The 16,749-nt window shown below is 45.4% G+C and overlaps 1 protein-coding gene across 1 annotated transcript in view; it reads left to right on the top strand.

The window, feature by feature from the left end:
• lmo2 (LIM domain only 2 (rhombotin-like 1)) overlaps positions 1 to 9,094 on the top strand; it is a 137,541-nt gene extending 128,447 nt beyond the window's left edge. The window contains exon 5 of the mRNA XM_080189835.1: positions 8,635 to 9,094. Coding sequence (XP_080045961.1) covers positions 8,635 to 8,854 — 220 coding nt within the window. The 3' untranslated portion in view covers positions 8,855 to 9,094. The remainder of the gene's footprint in view (positions 1 to 8,634) is intronic.
• Positions 9,095 to 16,749: the final 7,655 nt, after the last annotated feature.

Raw genomic sequence — 16,749 nt, 5'->3', positions numbered from 1 at the left:
GACCCTGGTCAGGCCCCACTTGGAGTACTGTGCTCAGTTCTGGTTGCCTCATTACAGAAAGATGTGGAAGCCATTGAAAGGGTGCAGAGGAGATTTACAAGGATATTACCTGGATTGGGTGGCATGCCTTATGAGGATAGGTTGAGAGAGCTTGGTCTTTTCTCCTTGTAGAGGCAAAGGATGAGGGGTGACCTGATAGAGGTGTATAAGATGATGAGAGGTATTGATTGAGTGGATTCTGAGGCTTTTTCCCAGGACTGAAATGGTCGCTACGAGAGGACACAGGTTTAAGGTGCTGGGGAGCAGGTACAGAGGAGATGTCAGGGGTAAGTTTTTCACTCAGAGGTGAAGTGGTAGGTGAGTGGAATCGGCTGCCTTCGGTGGTGGTGGAGGCAAATTAGTTAGGCTCTTTTAAGAGACTTCTGGATGAGTACATGGGACTTAATAGATTTGAGGGTTATAGGTAAGCCTAGTAGGTAGAGATATGATCAGCACGACTTGTGGGCCGAAGGGCCTGTTTGTACAGTAGTTTTTTTATGATTCTGTAATATCTGAGGAGTCGTGAATGGTGCTGAACATTGTGCACTCATCAGAGAACATCCTCTCTTCTCATCTTATGACGGATGGAAGGATAAAGCATCTGACGTTACCCTGACGGGCTCCTGTGGGGTTGTCCTGGAATTGAGATGACTGACCCTCCACAACGTCAACCATTTTGCTGTGTACCAGGTATGACTTCAACCAGTGGAGAATTTGCCCCATGATACCCACTGATCCCAGTTTTGCTAAGGCTCCTTGATACTGCACTCAGTCAAATGCAGCTTTGATGTCAAAGGCTGTCACTCTCACCTCACCTCTGGAACTAAGCTCTTTTGTCCGTGTTTGATCCAAGGCTCTAATGAGGTCAGGTACTGAGTGACGCTGGTGAAAGCCAAACTGGGCATCACTGCGCAGGTTAGAACAAAGAACAAAGAAAATTATAGCGTAGAATGGGCCCTTTGGCCTTTTTAAGCCTGCATCGATCATGCTGCCCGACTGAACTAAAACCGCCTCCCCTTCCGGGGACCAGATCCCTCTATTCCCATCCTATTCGTGTATTTGTCAAGGTGCCCCTTAAAACTCACTATTGCATCCGCTTCCACTACCACCTCCGGCAGTGAGTTCCAGGCACTCACCACCCTCCATGTGCTTGCCTCGTACATCTTGTTTAAACTTTGCCCTTCACACTTTAAACCTGTGCCCCCTAATAATTGACTCTTCCACCCTGGGAAAAGCTTCTGACTATCCACTCTGTCCGTACCCCTCAATGTTGTAGACTTCTATCAGGTCGCCTCTCAACTTCTGTCATTCCAGTGAGAATGAACCAAATTTCTCCAACCTGTCCTCATAGCTAATGCCCTCCATACCAGGCAACATCTTGGTAAATCTTTTCTGTACCCTCTTCAAAGCCTCCACATCCTTTAGTAACATGGCGACCAGAATTGAACACTATATTCCAAGTGCAGCCTAACTACAGTTCTGTAAAGCTGCAACATGACTTGCCAATTTTTAAACTCAATGCCCCGTCAGATGAGGGCAAGCATGCCGTATGCCTTCTTGACTACCCTGTCCACCTGTGTTGCCACTTTCAATGACCTGTGTACCTGTACAACCAGATCCCTCTGCCTATCATTACTCTTAAGGGTTCTGCCATTTACTGTATATTTCCTATCTGTATTAGACCTTCCAAAATGCACTACCTCACATTTGTCCAGATTAAATTCCCATCTGTCATCTCTCCACCCAAGTCTCCGACTGATTTATATCCTGCTGTAGCCTTTGATGGTTCTCATCACTCTCCACAATTCCACCAATCTTTGTGTCATCTGCAAACTTACTTATCAAACCAGTTATATATATATATATATATATATGATTTGAAGGGAAGTATAATACAAAGGTCCCAGCACTGATCCCTGAGAAATGCCACTTGTTACAAGCCTCCAATCAGAAATGCACCCTTCCACTGCTCCCTCTGTCTTCTATGACTGAGTCAGTTTTGTAGCCACCTTGTCAGTTCACCCCTATCCAGTGTGACTTCACCTCAATGAACAGTATGGATAACTTGGGCCAAAGGGCCTGTTTTGATGTTGTAAACCTCTATGACCCTATGACCTTCTATACGAATCTGCCATGAGGGACCCTGTCAAAGGCCTTACTGAAGTCCATGTCAACAACATCCACTGCCCTACCCTCATCAATCATCTTTGTCACTTCCTTGAAAAACTCGACCAAGTTAGTGAGACAAGAACTTCCCTTCGTAAAACCTTGTTGCCTCTTGCTATTCTGTCCACTTATTTCCAAGTGAGAGTAAATCCTGTCTCGAAGAATCCTCTCCAATAATTTCCTTACTACTAATGTAAGGCTCACCAGCCTGTAATTACCTGGATTATTCTTGCTACCCTTCTTAAACAAAGGAACAACACTGGCTATTCTCCAATCCTCTGGGACCTCCCCTGTAGTCACGATGTGGAGGTGCCAGCATTGGATTGGGGTAAGCACAGTTAGAAGCCTCACAACACCAGATTAAAGTCCAACAGGTTTATTTGGTAGTAAACACCACTAGCTTTCGGGGTTTGCCTCTTCGTCAGCCAGTGAGGATACAAAGATTTTCTCTCAGGGCCCCAGCAATTTTCTCCCTTGCCTCTCTCAGTATTTTGGGATACATCCCATCAGGCCCAGGGGGCTTGTCCACTCCAATGTTTAATAAGACTTCCAGTACCTCCTTTTTACTCTCAACATGACCCAAACTATCTACATGCTCTTCCCCAGACTCATCATTCACCAAGTGCTTCTCTTTGGTGAATACTGATGCAAAATACTCATTTAATACATTGCCCATTTCCTCTGGCTCCACACATAAGATTCCCTCCCCTGACCTTGAGTGGGCCAGCCCTCCCCCTGGTTACCCTCTTGCTCTTTATATATAAAGACCATAAGACATAGGAGCAGAATTAGGCCACTTGGCCCATTGAGTCTGCTCTGCCATTCAATCATGGTTGATATTTTTATCATGCCCCTTCCCCATAATCTCTGATCCCCTTATTAGTCAAGAATCTATCTCTGTCTTAAAGACACTCAATGACCTGGCCTCCACAGCCTTCTGTGGCAAAGAGTTCCATAGATTCACCACTCTCTGGCTGAAGAAATTCCTCTTCATCTCTGTTTTAAAGGATCGTCCCTTTAGCCTGAGGTTTTGCTCTCTGGTTCCAGCTTTTTCTACTAGTGAAAACATCCTCTCCCCATCCACTCTATTCAGGCCTCGCAGTATCCTGTAAGTTTCAATAAGATCCCCCCCTCACCCTTCTAAACTCCAATGGGTACAGACCCAGAGTCCTCAATTGTTCCTATACGAACAGTATGTATAAAAAGCCGTGGGATTTTCCTTAACTGGATGGCCAATGACTTTTCATGACCTCTTTTAGCCCTCCTGGCTCCTTGCTTAAGTTCCTTGTATTCCATATTTGCTTTGTGTTCCCAGCCTCCTAGTCTTGACAAATGCTTCCTTTTTCTTTTTAACTAGGCTCACAATATCTCTCGTTATTCAACGTTCCCAAAACTTGGCATACTTATCCTTCATCCTTACAGGAACGTGCTGGTTTTGAATTCCTATCAACTTACACTTGAAAGCTTCCCACATGCCAGATGTTGATTTGCCCTCGAACATCTGCCCCCAATCGACATTCTTCAGTTCCTGCCTAATATTGCTAAGCAGGTGCTGCTTGATAGCGCTGTCGATGACCCCTTCCATCACTTCACTGAAGTTCAAGAGTACACTGGGCAGTAATTGGTCGGGTTGGATTTGTCCTGCTTTTTCTGTACAGGACATACCTGGGCAATTTTCCATATTAGGACAAAGAATAACACAGCACGGGAAATAGGCCCTTCGGCCCAACGGGCCCATGCCGCTATTTTAACATTGAGTGCCCTCCTCTACCCATGACCTTTGTCTACACCTATTGGGGAAGATTGAGGGAAGACTAATTTAGGGACAATTTGTTACACCAATCAGCCTAAGAGCATGTTTCTGGGATGTGGGAGGAAACCGGAGGACCTGGAGAAAACCCACGCCATCACGGGGAGAATGTGCAAACCCCTGCAGACACTGGCCCAAATCCATGTATCTGCACAGCAAACAGTGATAGTCACTGAGCTGTCGTGTTGCCCGTCAGTTGGTCCAGTTTAAGCGAACACTAACGACGTGAAGCACTGGGCAACTCTCAAAGCAACATCCAAGAGCAGCCCTCTCACGACCCACCGCGTGTATGCCCCTTGTTGGTCAACAAGGCAGACCGAATCACCTGTGAAGTAAAAGAAAAGACATCAATAAACATGCAAAACTTAGACAGACATTTATGGAATCCCCAGAAGCGCAGAAATAAAGCAAGTGAGCCATGAAATGTGTTGGAAGGTCCATAGGAATCAGTTGATTCCCAGGGACGTCCCAAAGCTTTTGATCTTTATTTAGAAAAGTCTCCTGTATCCCTTCATCTCCAGTCTGCTCATGTGCCTGTCTAAGTAAACCTTAAACAACCCCAGCGTGTCTGCCTCCACCACCCTACTTGCCAGTGCATTCCAGGCCCCCACCACCCTCTGTGTGAAAAACCTCCCTCTAACATCTGAGTTATACCTCGCCCCCCCTCACCCTAAGCCCATGGCTCCTTGTAATTATTGTATCCAATCTAGGAAAAAGCTTACCACTGTTCACTTTATCTATACCCTTCATAATCTTATACACCTCTATTAGATCTCCCCTCATTCTCCGCCTTTCTAAGGAGAACAGCCCCAATTTGCCCAATCTTTCCTCATAGCTCAGTCCTTCCATACCCGGTAAACCTCCTCTGCACTCTCTCCAGGGTGTCCATATCCTTCCGGTAGTAAGGCGACCAGAACTGGACGCAGTACTCCAAATGCGGGCGAACCAACGTTCTATACAACTGCAACATTATACGCCAGCTTTTATACTCTATACCCCTTCCTATAAAGGCAAGCATATCATAGGCCTTCTTCACCACCTTCTCCACCTGTACTGCCACCTTCAGGGACTTGTGTACTTGCACCCCCAGGTCCCTCTGCATTTCTGTTCTCTTAATAGGCCTACCATTTATCGTATAACTCCCCCCTACATTATTTCTTCCAAAATGCATCACCTTGCATTTTATCTGGATTAAATTCCATCTGCCATTTCTCTGCCCAATATATCAGCAAGTCCAGCCATCTTTGTGTCATCTGCAAACTTGCTGATCACACCAGTTGCTCCCTCTTGCAAGTCATTTATATATCAAATAACAAAGATCCCCAGCACTGAGCCCTGCGGCACACACTAGTTACAGACCTCCAGCTAGAAAAGGACCCTTCCACTACTACACTCTGTCTCCTGTTACCAAGCCAGTTTTCAATCCATGTAGATACCTGTCCTTGTATCCCATGAGCCTTAACCTTTTTCACCAACCTACCATGAGGGACTTTGTCAAACGCCTTACTGAAATCCATATAGACGACATCAACGGCTCGTCCTTTGTCGACCGTTTTTGTCACCTCCTCAAAAAATTCTACCAGATTTGTAAGGCACGACCTCCCCTTTACAAATCCATGCTGCCTGTCACTAATCAGATCGCCACACTCTAAATGTGTATACATCCTATCTCTAAGAATCCTCTCCAACAACTTCCCTACCGCTGACATCAAACTCACCGGCCTATAATTACCCGGGTTATCCCTACTATCCTTTTTAAACAATGGTACCACATTCGCTATCCTCCAGTCCTCTGGGACCTCACCTGTGTCCAAAGAAGAGACAAAGATTTGTGTCAGAGGCCCAGCAATTTCATCCCTCATCCCTCAGCCTGGGATAAATGCCATCAGGCCCCGGAGCTTTATCAGTTTTAATACTACCTAAAAACCCTAACACTTCCTCCCTCGTAATAGATATTTCCTCTAACGGGTCAACAACTCCCTCCAAGACAGTACCTGACACCAGGTCCCCCTGCTTCGTGAATACTGGCGCAAAATATTCATTCAGGATCACCCCCATTCCCTTGGACTCTAAGCACAGTTCCCCTCCTCTGTCCCTAAGAGGACCAGTTTTTCCTCTATCCAAAAGCATTTTACTCCTATGTTAGGAATAAAAAGGTGGTTATTGTTGGGTAGATGCCAGTGTTGTAACTGTACTAGAAGAGCTTGGCTAGTGGAGCGGCAAGTCTGGAGCGCAAGTCTTCAGTACTATTGCTGGAATGTTCTCAGGGCCCATTGCCTTTGCAGTATCCAGTATCTCCAACGGTTTCTTGATATCACGGGGAGCAAATTGAACTGGCTGGAGGCTGGTGTCTGAGATGCTGGGGACCACTGGAGGAGGTTGAGATGGATCATCCACTTAGCACTTCTGGCTGAAGATTGCTGCAAATACTTCAGCCTTATCTTTTGCACTGATTGCTGGGCTCTTCCATCATTGAGGATGGGGATATTTGTGGAACCTCCTCCTTCACTGAGTTGTTTAATTGTCCACCACCAGTCACGACTAGATGTGACAGGACTGCAGAGTTTGGATCTGATCTGTTGGTTGTGGGATCACTTAGCTCTGTCTATCACTCTCTATTTATGCCATTTGGTATGCAAGTAGTCCTGTTTGGTAGCTTCGCCAGGTTAACACCTCATTTTTAGGTATGACTGATGCTGCTCCTAGCATGCTCTCCTGCACTCCAGTGAACCAGGGTTGATCCCCTGGCTCGATGATAATGGTTATCACCAGACTGGCACAGTGGTTAGCACTGCTGCCTCTCAGCATCAAGTCCGGTTTCAGTTGCTGGCTTGGGTCACTGTTTATATGGAGTTTGCACATTCTTCCCATGTCTTGTGGATTTCCTCTGGGTGCTCCAGTTTCCCCCCACTGTCTGAAAGATGTGCTGGTTTGTTCATTGACCTGAACAGGCGCTGGAATGTGGTGACTAGGGGAATTTCACAGCAACTTCATTGCAGTGTTAATGTCAGCCTTACTTGTGACTAATAAGTAGACTTTAAACTTTTTTATGAGTTGGCGATATGCTGGGCCAGGAGGTTACAGATTGGCTGGAGTGCAGTTCCGCTGCTCTTGATGGCCCACAGTACCTCATTGTTAGATCTGTTCAAAGTCTGTCCCATTTAGCACAGTGATGGAGGTTATTTTTACTGTGAAGACAGGACTTCTTCAAATCTCTGTGCCATCAGCAACACTGATCAGACGATGCCTAAGTATCTGCAGCTTTTGGGAGTCAGTGGCGTAGTGGTATTGTCACTGGATTAGCTGTCCAGAGACCCGGGGCAAAACTCTGGGGACTTGGGTTCGATTCCTACCAAGGCAGATGGTGAAAATCTGGAATTAAAAGTCTAATGATGACCATGAAACCATTGTCAATTGTCATAAAAACACACCTGGTTCACTCATGTTCCTTTTGGGGAAGGAAATCTGCCATCTTCGTTTGGTCTGACCGACATCTAACTCCAAATCCACAGCAATGTAGTTGACTCTTAAATGCCCTTTAGCAGTGGGCAATAAACATTGGTCTATCCAATGATGCTCACATCCCATGAATGAATATATAAAAAGCTTGACACATATCCAAACTGAATGGAGAATTAATTTTAATTTTAACATTTTCTAGGACATCCAAGGCTCCAAGCAGTTGTAAATGCGTCTAGTTTGGGGGCGTTTAAGAGATCTCTGGATAGGTTTATGGACGAAAAGGGATTGGTATAGGCTAGTGGGTCATTGTTTTTGTAACTGGTCGGCGCAACATCGTGGGCCGAAGGGCCTGTTCTGCGCTGTAATGTTCTATGTTCTATGTTCTATGTTCTATCACTCAAGAAGTCAAAATGATGTGACACTCCAGGCAAAAGGGAACTGCAGCCAGATATGATGTCTGCCTTGGGGAGTTGGTTAACTCCGTTGGCATAGTGGCTAGTTTGTGATGCAGTGATGCCAACAATGTGGGTTTAATTCCTGTACTGGCTGAGGTTATTCATGAAGACTCCACCTTCTCAACCTTGTCCCTCGCCTGTGATGTGATCCTCAAGTGCGTAGGTTAGAGGGATTAGTGGGTAAATATGTAAGGATATGGGAGTAGGGCCCAGGTGGGATTGTGATTGGCGCAGACTCGGTGGGCCAGATGGCCTGTCTCTGCACTGTAGGCTTTCTGTGATTCTAGTCAGCTCTCCTTCTCAAAGGGGAGAACAGCTTATGGTCACCTGGGATTATGGTGATTATGTTACCACCTTTTAGCTAATATTAAGAGCAGAAACCTTGACTAAAGCTGGAACCATATATTTCAGCACCAAAATTAGTGGGTTTTTTTATTCGTTTATGTGAAGCATCACTGGCTAGGCCAACATTTTTGGCCCTTCTTAATTGCCCTTGAGAAGGTGGCAGTGAATAGCCTTCTTGAACTGTTGCAGTTGATGTCGTGTAGGTATAGCCACGGTGCTGTTAGCTCTCAAATGCTGAGGACCTCTATTGTTTCTTTTTTCTGCTGATCAATGGCTATCCATTTGATCAAATACAGATTTAATAGAATGCTTCACTGTTTCTAATGCTTTAGGCTAACTTCCTTTTATTCCTCTCAGGTTATTTGGTCAAGATGGACTTTGTTCTGCCTGTGACAAGCGAATCCGGGCCTATGAAATGACAATGCGCGTCAAAGACAAGGTTTACCACCTGGAGTGTTTTAAATGTGCAGCTTGTCAGAAACATTTCTGTGTTGGAGACAGATATCTGCTCATCAACTCAGACATTGTCTGTGAACAAGACATTTATGAATGGACTAAACTCAATGGAATGATCTAGAATTATATCTGATACTCTGTACTCATAGTAATTGTGTATATATGAATTCACTGTTTTGTAAGAAACTGTAAATGTTAAGGATTTGTACAGATATTTTATTAACACAAGCTGTGAAGGTTGCATTTATGTACTCAATTTACTGTGAACTATTAACTTTTGCTTCATAAAGAAATGGAAATGAATGTCAACTTATTATTTGACAAAAACTTACTCCTCAAATAAATTAAATAACTGCTCGGTTTCGATTCTGTCAGGAACCTCCTAGTTGGTTCCGCACCTCATCATAGCCTTCAGTTTCAGGTGGCAAGACAAGATTTGATGAGAGTTGGGGGTGTTTTCCTTAGTTAGCATTCACCTCAGTACTTTTTTTATGTTATAGGATGTGGGTGTCAGTATTTATTGTCTATCCCTAATTGTCCTTATTATGATGGTGAGCTGCTTTCTGGAACTGCTGTAGTCCACCTGTTGAAGGTAGTGCTGTTAAAAAGGGAGTTCCAAGATCTTGACCCAGTGACGGTGAAGAAAAGGCATTTTAGTTCAAAATCAAGGTAGTGTAGGACTTGAAGGGAACCTTAAGTGATGATGCTCGGTAAAGTTTTTAACATGGAGAAGTGTGAGGTAATGCATTTAAGGTTAAACAGTTATAGGGAATACACAATAAATGGGAATATACTAAGAGAGATAGATGAAGTGAGAGATCTTGGTGTACAAGTACACAGGTCCCTAAAGGCAGCAGTACAAGTACATAAGGTTGTAAAGAAGGCAGGTGGAATGCTCTCTTTCATTGGCAGGGGTATAGAATATAAAAGTTAGGATATAATATTGGAATTGTATAAAACACTGGTGAAGCCACACTGGAGCATTGTCACAGGCTGGACGTAACTGCTCTGGAGAGAGCAGAGGAGGTTTGCAAGAATATTGCCAGGGCTAGGGAAGTATAGCTAGGAGGAGAGAGTGGATAGGTTGGGGTGATTTTTCTAGGAGCAAAGAAGCCTGAGGGATGACTTGATTGAGGTGTACAAAATTGAGTGGAAGTGATAGAGTGGAGAGGATACAATTGTTTCCCTTGGAGGGGAATCCTCGAACCAGCGGACGTAGATTCAGGACGTATACATATTTTGAAGAAAATGGACTAGTTAGTGACAGGCAGCATAGTTTTGTATGAAGGTCATATCTCACCAACTTGATTGAGTGTTTTGAACAGCTGACAAAGGTAATTGACAAGGGAAGGGATGTGGATATAGTTTATATGGACTTCAGTAAGGTGTTTGACAAGGTCCCCATACCCTAGACAGTTACATGGCTAAGAAGGGTATAGAGGGATATGCTCAAATGTGCACAATTGGAACTAGTTTAGGATTTTTTAAAAAAGGGCTACATGGACAAATTGGGCTGAAGAGCCTGTTTCAATGCTGTAAATCTCTATGATGCTATTGGCAGACTGGTACAGAAACTAAAATCACGTGGGATTTGGGGTGGGCTGCCGCTTGGATATAGAACTGCCTTGATTATAGGAGACAGAGTAGCAATGGAAGGATGTTTTTCAGAATGGAAAGCTGTAGCTAGTGGTGTTCCGCAAGGATCAGTGCTGGGACCTCTGCTGTTTGTAGTACATATAAATAATCTGGAGGAAAATGTGGTGTGTTTGATTAGTGCTGGGGATTGTCAGAGGATACAATAGGATATCGATAGGTTGGAGACCTGGGCACAGAAATGGCAGAGAGAGTTTAATCTGGGCAAACGGGAGGTGATGCATTTTGGAGGATCAAATGTCAGTGTGAATTATACTCCACTGGCAAAACCCTTAGGAACATTAACATACAGAGGGACCTGGGTGTGCAGGTCCACAGTTCCCTAAAAGTGGCAACACGTGTGGCCAAAGTGATTAAGAAAGCATATAGCATGCTTACCTTCATCAGCTGGGGCAATGAATACAAGAGTTGGGAAATCATGTTGTATAAAACCTTGGTTAGGCCACATTTGGAGTATTCCATGCTGTTCTGGTCACCACACTACCAGACGGACATGAAGGCTTTGGAGAGAGTGCAAAGAAGGTTCACCAGGATGTTGCCTGGTCTTGAGGGTGTTGACTATGAGGAACAGTTACTTAAGCTAGGATTGTTTTTACTGGAAAGATGAAGGCTGTGGGGAGACCTGATAGAGGTCTACAAAATTACGAGAGGCATAGACAGGGTGGATAGACAGAAGCTTTCTCCCAGAGTGGATGCGTCAATTACGGGAGGGACACAGGTTCATGATGAGAGGGGGAAAGTTTAAAGGAGATGTGTGGGGGAAGTTTTTCACACAGTGTGTGGTGGGTGCCTGGAATGCGCTGTCGGAGGAGGTGGTGGAAGCAGGCGCAATAGCAATCTCTAACAGGCATCTGGAAGGGTACATGAATAGGGAGGGAATAGAGGGATACGGACCGAGTAAGATCCAAAGGTGTTTTGCAATTAGTTTGAGCGTCATGATCAGCATGGGCTTGGAGGGCTGAAGGGCCTGTTCCTGTGCTGTACTTTTCTTTGTCCTTTATTCGAAGATAATTGGCAGAAAGTGTAGAGGGGACTTGAGGAAGAACTTTTTTATGCAGAGGGTGGTGGGTGTCTGCAATTCGCTGCCCAAATTGGTGGTGAAAGCAGAGACACTAAACTTTTTAAAAAAGTAACTGGATCTGTACTTTAAATGCTATAAGCTACAGAGCAATGGGCAGGGTACGTGAAGGTGGGATTAGGGCACCTGGTGTCCTGGAGCTGGAATGAACAAGATGGGCTGAATGGTCTTTGTGCTATAACTTTTTCTGGCTGTATGGCAGTACCATGTGTCTGCTTTCCTTGTCCGCTATACAATGAACAGTATAATCTCGAATTCCTCATGCCTTGCAGCCATATCTGCAGCAGATAGATTGGTGAGGATAAGTTCAAATAGTTTTTCCCTCTTGTTGCTTTGCTAACCATTTACACAGGTATAGTCTGACAGATAAAGCCTCCAGAACTCAACTAATTCAGTCAGTAGTTGTTCCACACAGCCACACAATATGATGAAAATTGAAGCCAACTCCCTTCTCTCACCCAGAATATGTTTGTGCCCTTAGTGTTCTCACTCGTGTTCAACATGGAGGAGTTGTGATTCATTAGCTGACTGAGTGGGGTTGATGTTGGAGGGAATCAGCAGGAGGTTTCCTTATTCATGTTGAACCAAATGCTGTGAAGTTTCATGGGATCTGAGTAAATGTGGAGAACTCCCAGGTTCACTTCCTCCTAACTGGATAGTAATCCGCTGTTATCTCTGGTGGGTCTGCCTGCTAATGGAACAGGACATATTTTCGAAATGTGCTACTGATATCTGGGACATCGACTGGAATATCCCTACGGTAAGGGGTTTGGATGGGGAGGAGTTTGCTGGGCGTGTTCAGGAGGGTTTCCTGACACAGTACGTGGATAAGCCTACTAGAGGAGAGACTGTACTCGATCTGGTACTGGCTAATGAACCAGGACAGGTGTCAGATTTCTCGGTGGGACAGCAGCTTGGGGATAGCTGCAGCCATAACTCAGTGAGTATGACTACATCAGCCTGTTCATTGACTAGTCTGAGGAACAGCTCTTCTCATTCTCAAACAAATCTCCAGATGTCAGTGAGTAGAGTCAACTGGCCTTTCTCATGCCATAGGCACATGGTTTAGCAAGACCATTCCAGAGGACAGTTAATCGCCAAGCATATTGCCCTGGTTCAGGATCCCATGTCAGTCAGACAGGACCAGGATGGCAGATTTCCTTCCCTGTGGGACATTAGTGAAGTTCATAGACTGTTTCACGGGCACCTTCATTAAGGATTGCTTCGTAGTTCAAATCCTCTCATCTGTCAATGTGGACTTTTGATTTATGTCTGTAGATATTTGGCAAGCTCTCTGGATCATTTCTCCTGTTGGCTAACCTCTATGCTACCATACCTGATATGTACAGTACATTATATGACATAAAGGAGCCTAAGAAAATGGGTCAGTTCTGGTCAAGGAGAAAACTCTGCTTTGCTGATTAAAGGTAGGAGGCCAATCATTGCAAAACCAGAGCTTTGCTGCAAGACTTTAAGAAACGTAAGGACATAAGAAATAGGAGTAGGAGTTGGCCATCTAGCCCTTCGAGCCTGCCCCGCCATTCAATAAGATCATGGCTGATCTGAAGTGGATCAGTTCCACTTTCCTGCTTTCTCCCCGTAACCCTTAATTCCCTTGCCTGTCAAAAACCTATCTACCCGTGTCTTAAATATATTTAGCGAGGTAGCCTCTACCACTTCAACGGGCAGAGAATTCCAGAGATTCACCACCCTTTGAGTGAAGAAGTTCCCCCTCAACTCTGTTCTAAACTGCCGCCCCCTTATCTTGAGGCTGTGCCCTCTAGTCCTGCTATCCTTTCTAAGCGGGAAGAATCTCTCTACCTCTACCCTATCCATCCCCTTCATTATCTTATACGTCTCTATAAGATCCCTCCTCATCCTTCTAAACTCCAACGAGTACAAACCCAGTCTATTCAGCCTCTCTTCATACTTCAACCCTCTCATCTCCGGTATCAGTCTAGTGAACCTCCTCTGCACTCCCTCCAAAGCCAAAATATCCTTGCGCAAGTGCGGTGACCAAAACTGCACACAGTACTCCAGCTGCGGCCTCACCAGTGCCCTATACAGCTGCAGCAAGACCTCCCTGCTTTTATATTCAATCCCCCTCGTTATAAAGGCCAGCATCCCATTCGCCTTCCTGATCACCTGCTGCACCTGCAGACTGGGTTTTTGCGATTCGTGCACAAGGACCCCCAGGTCCCTCTGCACCGTAGCATGCTGCAGCTTTTCGCCCTTTAAATAGTAGTCCCTCCTACTATTATTCCTGCCAAAGTGGATAACCTCACACTTGCTAACATTGCACCCCATCTGCCAGGTCCTCACCCACTCGATCAGCCTATCCAGATCCCTCTGCAGACTTTCCACACCCTCCGCACAATTTGCTTTTCCGCTCATCTTTGTGTCATCAGCAAATTTCGACACCGTACACTCGGTTCCCTCCTCCAGATCATCTATATAAATGGTAAATAGCTGAGGCCCCAGCACCGACCCCTGGGGCACTCCACTAGTCACCAACCGCCAATCCGAATAGCACCCATTGATACCAACTTTCTGCCTCCTATTTGACAGCCAATCCTCTATCCACGCTAACACCTTACCCCCAACTCCATGCCCCCTAACCTTCTGGAGCAACCTTTTGTGAGGCACCTTATCAAACGCCTTCTGGAAGCAGCATCTTCAGCCCTGCCACCTTCAACTCTTCATCAATTACTTCCTCATTCTTCATTAGGTTAATTGTGGAACAGTTCACTAACAGCTTCCCAGTGTTTAGCTCTATTCACATCATGACATATCCATATTTAGGGTGTCATAGTGGCACTTGAATGTAAAAGTCAGGTTGACAATGCTCCAACATTTAGGATCTTTCTGTTACTGTAGGTGCCTTCATTCTAAAGAAACATGCATAAGTCCAACAAATTATTGTTCAACTCATTTGTAAATCCTTGACAAATAAACAAGAATAAGAAGTCATTAAAGCAAAGGTGAGGTGAGAGTGACAGCCCTTGACATCCTTTCACTCTTCACATATTTGTAGAACGCCTTGGGGTTGTCCTTAATCTTACCTGCCAAGGCCTCCTCATGACTCCTCCTGGCTCTCCTAATTTCCTTTTTAAGCTCCTTCCTACAATTCATATACTCCTCTAGATCCTTAACATCGCCTAACTCTCTGAACCTTCTGTACGCCTTTCTTTTCTTTTTGACTAGGTTCATTACAACCTTTGTGCACCACAGTTCCCGTAACCCACCAAAACCTCCCTGTCTCATCGGAATGTTATCGTGCAGAGCTCCAGACAAACATTCCTTGAAAATCTGCCGCCTTCCTTCAGTACTTTTCCCCAAGAACACCTCCTTCCAATTCACTCATCTAATTTCCTGCCTGATGGTTTCATATTTCCCCTTACTCCAGATAAACACATTCCTAGCCTGCCTGATCCTATCTCTTTCCAATGTTATCGTGAAGGAGATAGAATTATAATCGCTATCCCCAAGATGCTGTCCAACTGAGAGATCTGACACCTGTCCTGGTTCATTACCCAATACCAGATCAAGTACAGCCTCTCCTCTTGTAGGCTTATCCACATACTGTGTCAGGAAACCCTCCTGAACACACCTAGCAAACTCCTCCCCATCCAAACCCCTTACCCTAGGGATATTCCAGTCGATGTTTGGGAAATTAAAGTCTCCCATCATGACAACTCAGTTATTATTGCATCTCTCCAGGATCTGTTTCCCTATCTGCACCTCAAAAACCCTGTTACTATTGGGCAGCCTATAGAAAACACCCAGTAATGTTATTGACCCCTTCCTGTTCCGAACTTCCACCCGCAGAGACTCCATGGACAATCCCTCCACGGCATCCACCTTCTCTACAGCCATGACATTATCCCTGATCAACAGTGCCACTCCCCCACCTCTTTTGCCTCCATCCCTGTCCCTCTTGAACTATCTGAATCCTGGCACCTGAAGTATCCAGTCCTGATCCTGAGACATCAAGTCTCTGTAATGGCCACCACATCACATTCATAGAACATAGAACATAGAACACTACAGCACAAACAGGCCCTTCGGCCCACGAGTTGTGCCGATCACATCAACACCTACCAATCTATAGACCTATCTATAACCCCCAATCCCATAAAACCCCATATACTCATCCAGAAGTCTTTTAAAAGACCCCAGCGAGTTTACCTCCACCACCACTGACGGCAGCCGATTCCACTCACTCACCACCCTCTGAGTGAAAAACTTACCCCTAACATCACTTCTGTACTTTCCTCCCCGCACCTTAAATCTGTGTCCTCTCGTAGCGACCATTTCAACCCGGGGAAATAGCCTCTGAGAATCCACCCTATCTATTCCTCTCAACATTTTATAAACCTCTATCAAGTTGCCTCTCAACCTTCGTCTCTCCAGGGAAAAGAGACCCAGCTCCCTCAACCTAACTTCATAAGGCATGCCTCCCAGTCCAGGCAACATCCTTGTAAATCTCCTCTGTACCCTTTCAATAGCTTCTACATCTTTCCTATAGTGAGACGACCAGAACTGCGCACAGTACTCCAAATGAGGCCTGACAAGGGTCTTATAAAGTTGCAGCATTACCTCCCGACTCCTAAACTCAATCCCTCGATTAATGAAGGCCAGTACACCATACGCCTTCTTGACCACCTCTTCCACCTGCGAGGCCGATTTAAGAGTCCTGTGGACCCGGACCCCAAGATCCTTCTGTTCTTCAACACTACTAAGACTCCTGCCCTTGATAGTGTACTCGTTCATCCTGTTGGTTCTGCCAAAATGGACGACTACGCATTTATCCGCGTTGAAGTCCATCTGCCACTTCTCCGCCCAGTCCTGCATCCTATTTATGTCCTGCTGCAACTTTTGACATCCTTCCAGACCATCCACAACACCAACGACCTTCGTGTCATCAGCGAACTTACTTACCCATCCCTCCACTTCCTCATCCAGGTCATTTATGAAAATGACAAACAGCAAGGGTCCTAGAACAGATCCCTGGGGCACTCCGCTGGTGACTGACCTCCATTCAGAAAAAGCCCCATCCACAACCACTCTCTGCCTTCTGCAGGCAGGCCAGTTCTGGATCCACAAGGCCAAAGGCCCTTGGATCCCATGCCCTCTCACCTTTTCAAGAAGTCTTGCATGGGGCACCTTATCAAACGCCTTCCTGAAGTCCATGTACACCACGTCCACGGCACTTCCTTCATCAATGTGTTCAGTCACATTATCGAAGAACTCAACTAGGCTGGTAAGGCATGACCTGCCCTTGA

This window comes from Carcharhinus amblyrhynchos, chromosome 6 (assembly GCF_965287045.1).
Source record: "Carcharhinus amblyrhynchos chromosome 6, sCarAmb.v2.hapA, whole genome shotgun sequence".
NCBI classification, from domain to species: domain Eukaryota; kingdom Metazoa; phylum Chordata; class Chondrichthyes; order Carcharhiniformes; family Carcharhinidae; genus Carcharhinus; species Carcharhinus amblyrhynchos.
This window is presented reverse-complemented; position numbering and strand designations above follow the sequence as displayed.